General features: G+C 37.1%; 2 protein-coding genes across 3 annotated transcripts in view; both read right to left on the reverse strand.

Annotated features, from left to right (window-relative positions):
- Positions 1-1,136, reverse strand: part of slc44a4 (solute carrier family 44 member 4) — a 17,957-nt gene extending 16,821 nt beyond the window's left edge. The window contains exon 1 of the mRNA XM_035681068.1: positions 927-1,136. Coding sequence (XP_035536961.1) covers positions 927-966 — 40 coding nt within the window. The 5' untranslated portion in view covers positions 967-1,136. The remainder of the gene's footprint in view (positions 1-926) is intronic.
- Positions 1,137-3,013: 1,877 nt separating this feature from the next.
- The window catches only part of ehmt2 (euchromatic histone-lysine N-methyltransferase 2), a 15,801-nt gene continuing 13,327 nt past the window's right edge, over positions 3,014-5,487 (reverse strand). For both annotated transcript variants that reach the window (XM_035681733.1, XM_035681732.1), the window contains exons 27-28: positions 4,019-4,194; positions 3,014-3,770 (exon numbers count right to left, since the gene is read on the reverse strand). In XM_035681733.1, coding sequence (XP_035537626.1) covers positions 3,590-3,770; positions 4,019-4,194 — 357 coding nt within the window. In that variant the 3' untranslated portion in view covers positions 3,014-3,589. The remainder of the gene's footprint in view (positions 3,771-4,018; positions 4,195-5,487) is intronic.

The following is a 5,487-nucleotide window of genomic DNA, read 5'->3' on the forward strand; positions in this document are numbered from 1 at the left end:
CAGTTTATACTGTGTTTAAATGTGCTTTATAAATTAAATTTACTTACTTACTTACTTACTTACTACCTGATTGAGCAGCGAGTTACATTTATTTTCTTTCTTATCCCTTTTTTGAATTTTTTTTGTGAATAATACAGTGCACAAAACAGACAGAAACCAAATAACAATTAAAGTAGTGACAAAAGATTAAAGCAAAAACAGAAAATGAATTAATTACAGCTGCTGCATAGCACAACAGTCTCCTACTCAGTGAAAGGGGACACTAGAGATTGTTTATGCTGGTCAGGATCAACCTCATATTATATTATATATATATAAACTGAGGCACAAAACTGACTTCCAGGGCCATAAAGTTACTTTCTTTATGATTATCTTTCAATACATAAAAGCAGGGAAAGAAAATAAACAAATCCCTGCACACATTTTTATATTTAATCATGTGGTGATCACTTTTATCTTCCAGTCCCCACACTGGGAAACACCACATTTAAAGTATCACATTCAATTTTATATTCTAAAGGTTCATTTAAAACCAAAACAAAGCTACCTGTTTAATTATAAACACTTCTTCTTAAGGTCAGCTGTGTGGCATGCTTTGGCGCAACCTTAACCAAAGTAGCTGGATTTAAATAAAAAGAAAACAAATGTAAACACTATCGTTTAAATAGGCTGATGATTAATTGAACAGGACTTGTTAAAGTCAACGTCGACCTCAAAACAACGCGTTAATCTTGAACATAATTTGGTAAAATCAATATTAACTACAGACTTGTCGTGCAATGCGATGCAAACATTTGGAAGTAACGTTAACTCCGTATGGGACACGACAATGAACTATGTTTGTGATTACCTAAAAGCACCAGGTTGTTGAATGTTAAGATGATTGAACAGTGAATCCTCTGAGGTAACGGGCGGCGTCAACTCACCATACTGGGAGTCCGGATCTGTCTCCTGTTTTTTACCCATTTTCCGCCTTCAGCCTCCACCTTTTCTTCCTTCGCTTGTAAAAACACAACTCCCTTCACTTGGAGTTATCCTAAAAATTAAAAACAAAAAGGGCTAAAAAGGGTTTGAGACGAGCTCTGCCGTGTCTGCGCGGACGTCGTAACTAAGTTAGGAAATCTTTTTCCTTCCTGGCGGTTGTAACTAGGCAGTGACGACACGAGCGCACCTGCTGATGGATGCGCACCTGCGCGTTTTTATCAAAGATCGTTTATTGGCGAGAGGAATCACTCGTCATTATCTATCTAATCGTTTAAACCCAGTGGTGGCATGTTAACTAAGTGCATTTACACGAGTACTTGTGCTTAAATGCAGCTTTGTGGTATTTTTACTTCCCGTTTTGTGCTCCTTTATACTTCTACTTCACCGCAATTTGGAGGTAAATGTTTTTATTTTTTACTGCACTACATTTATTTGATTTTAATACCACTTACTTTGCAGATTTAGATTATGAATGCAACATATATATCAACTTATAAATGATATGTTGTTGTAAGATTAGATTTATTTTTATGAGGATTTCTTTTGTGGATTAGTTTATTTTTTTCCCCAGGTTTATTGAAAGAATTTGCACCAGTTATTTAATGGTAACTACATACATATTTGTATTCTGTTCTGTAATTTAGATGAGGAACTGCATTATACGGTGCACCTTGCCCGTAATGTCACTGTTGGTTAGACTGGCGGAGTGATATGATGTAAGGTAGTGAGGCGATCACTTTTGTTGTCCCACTGTTGAAGCGGACATTAAAGTGGTAAAGTAACAGAGAAGAATTTGTCATATTATTATTTTATATTATTATAGGTCAAGCTACCTAAAAGTAATTAATTAATTGATGTACATTAATGGAATAACTATTAATGCAGTGATAAATGATTCTGAAATTGGTCAGTCTGTATAATGAGTACTTTTACCTTTGGTGCTTTAAGTATATTTGATGGTAATACTTTAATAATTACTAATACAACTTTTACTTGAATGAAAGATCTGAACACTGTACCATAGCCAATGACCCTCAGGTGGTCCAAAGGCCCCACTTTCACAGTGTAGTGTTTGTGGTCATTTGATTAACATCAAATGTCTTTGGTAATACAGTAAGCATTATTAAAAGCACATCATAAAGTGAATTATTAGGCTTTAAGGTGACGCCACCATTATGATCTTGAGGTCCTAGATAAAATCTAGATTTAACACCATTATTCAGTTTACATCTCATGCATGCATATTCCTAGTTATATGTGTGCTTAATCAAGTACCACAAACGAATAACTAGCTTAATATATACATGATGTGCATAGAGTGCAAGTATTAGCTATTTCTTACTTCCTGAAGGTCCTCTGGCAGCAAATAAGATGATATATGTAATGTCAGTAGTGACCTACTGTCAATAAAAACTAAAACTAAATTTCCATAAACTGCATTTTTCCAGTCAGCCATTCATACCATGGACAAGGAATTAAAAGCAGAGTGAGACATCTTGCCCAGTGTAGCAACAGGCCTATCTCTCTTGCTTTGCATTGTGGCCTATAAATGTCCCATTAAAAACACAGTAACACCAACAGGCCACAGTCTGGCTGACAGCTGCCTTAAATCCACATCCTCCTAAAAACTAAAGCCTAAATACTGTTCACACAAAAATGACACTGTATGAGGGAACTTCATATGCCATTAAAAATGTGTGGCTGTTTGTCAGGGAAGAAGAGCGAGCTGTGTTCACATCTGTTGAACTGACTGGCATATAGACCTTTTTCATATCAGCCATTTTGAAATTAAATAGTAGGGTAAACACAGGCGTTCCCAATGACACTAATTCAGGTCCTGTTCCATTTAGTGTGGCAGAGCTGTTCCAGTGAGCCAACATGCACAATAGCAGCATCCTGACTCCGTTTTACCTGAATGCAACAGAACTTTAACCGGTGTGTAACCTACTGTTTCATGTCACAATGGCTGCTGTGAAAAAGGTCTATTGATAGCCAGCGAGTGCAGATTTTTAAAGAGAGAATGACATACTTAATCCAAGAGCCCAAAGATAAACTCATGAGCTAATTTATTACACTAAATGTGATAAAGAAAAAAACAATACGTACAAAAATAAAGAAAATAAAGCTAACAAAAAAAAACCAAAAACAACGCTATCCCTCAGGTCCTTATTGAGTCCAGTATGGGCTAACTGTTGACCCCATTACTGTACTGTGTAAAAATGCATTGCGGTTGTTGGCACGACAGAAAATATATATTTATGACAGTTGCATTATGGCGCACTCCTAATGCACAGACTTCATGTGTCGGGGCAAAAGGAGGTCTTAAAATATACAGTAAACATACTGTATGTACAGAATCATCACCTGTTTCCTTCAAAATACCCACACAGTTTAAAACATGTTAAGGCCCATATGCCAAATGATCAACTTTAAAAAGGTGGCAAGTATGAAAAGAAAAGGGACATTTCAAGTAGAAAAAAAAACAGCACCATGCATCAAACACAGAACAGAATTTTTAACATGATGAAACCCTCAAGGTGTATTTCCACTGCGAGTACATGTGAAATGGATGTGGTTAATCCAAAGGCCCCATGGGTAAATGTTTTTAAGAGTTTCCCAGCATGGTCATCCCACAGTCAGCTCCCGAATCTGGACAAGCTTCCAGTCGAGCCAGTCTGTTCTGCTCCAAGGCGATGGCCTCAGCTGAGTGTTTGCATTTCTCTGATCCACACTGACAGGTGAAATACTTGCTCTTAATGTCCCAAAAGCGGTCTCCGTAGTCGAACCTAATGAAACAGACAAGGCCAGTCAAGTTGAAAGTGTTTGTATAGTGGAAGGGGCTTCAGGCACATATATGAATGAAAAAAAACTTTCATGCTCAGTGAGAACTGAGAAATGCTCTCTGCCCAAAACAAGATGATTCAATGCAAAATATTAAAGAAAGAGAAGAGGATGAATAAGGCAGATAGGAGGCTATAAAAAAGGAGGAAAAGAAAGAAATAAGCTGGTGACCGTAAACGTCTCAACTTCTCACCCTAGCTCTTGTCCGCTGAGGATGTCCCTGGAGCTGAAGAAGGCGATGCGGGGGAATCTCAAGTCCTGGTGCAGCATGAACACACGCACTGGGATGAGGTTTGGGTCACACAGGTGGTTGATAAAGCGGCTGATGTTTCCATAGTAGCGGGCGTCGATACAATACACCTCCCCGTCCTTTACACAAGAGGAAAAATGTGTTGGAGTGCTAAAACTATTCACACGGACTGTGCATGATAAAGAGATCATGATATCTGACAAACATGGTCAGATTTATTCGACTACATTAGTATCTTTATTATACACTGCGGTTGTTTTATGATCTTCATGTTTGACTTGTTCTGCCTTTTCTTATATTGATACTGTGCGACTTTAAATGGTTTTTAGCTCTATGGATAGATTGCAATGAAATCTAGTAGCGGACATTCACGTCCCCCATCGGGATAACTGTGATCTTTTAACTTTTCCTCGAACGCCATCATCAGGTCAAAATGGTAATTTGTCCAATACTGTTTTATGAAGAAATACCTGTAAAACTAACGACATTTCCATCAGCCTTAGCTTTACTTTGTGTTTAGTGCCAATAAGCAAATGCTAACATTCGAACACACTAAACTAAGACACTAAACATTATACCTGCTTAGCATCAGCATGTTAGACGTTAGCATTTAGCTTAAAGCTCAATTATGTCAAAATACGGCGTCACAAAGCTGCTAGCATGGCTGCAGACACTTGTTATATATAGTTTTAATATTTTTATTATTATTTATAAAGAAATAAATGCTGCATACTACTGCTTATATTTCATAATGCTCCAACTTTGCTATTTTAATGATGGAAAATGTTTTAATCTGCATACTTATTAGGATCTCCTTCAAAATACAGCAACAGATAACCATTAAATACAACTGTCATCTGTTTTTTCGTTTAGTATTTCACAACAAAATAGTATGAGATCAAATTTGACTCCATAGCACACAATGTAAAACTTATTTTAAAGGCCTGCAGAGGTTGGTAATTTCTTTGAATGGTTTGTTTGTCTGGGTCTTAAAATTCAGGAGGTGATGAAATGTCAAAAAATGCTTGAGAAACTTGCAGAAACCGGACGATTAGGGCAAGTTTTTTTACCCCAAACTTACAAGTAACACAATAGAGAAGTATTTGTCACCTGACCGCAGTTTCCCAAGAAAACCGCAGTTTCCCAAGAAAATGTTACCTGAAAGTCTGCTGCAAGCTAAAACACTGGGAGTTGTTGTCTAGCACAGCAGTTGTGGACTACCAGCACAGCATGACTTAACTGGGTTTCTGCATGGGTTAGGTCTGGCAGTTATACTTGATAGTTATTAATTATTGATATACTGGAAATGTCATATGTCTCTGTCGCTCCTTCATGTTCTCGTTCTATAACTCAAAACAGCACAATTACAAAAACATTTTAAAATTCCCTTGTTTCAGTTCAAACAGTATCAT

Source organism: Morone saxatilis, unplaced genomic scaffold (genome assembly GCF_004916995.1).
Source record: "Morone saxatilis isolate NCDOM2014 unplaced genomic scaffold, NCSU_SB_2.0 Contig9, whole genome shotgun sequence".
Classification (NCBI taxonomy): Eukaryota; Metazoa; Chordata; class Actinopteri; family Moronidae; genus Morone; species Morone saxatilis.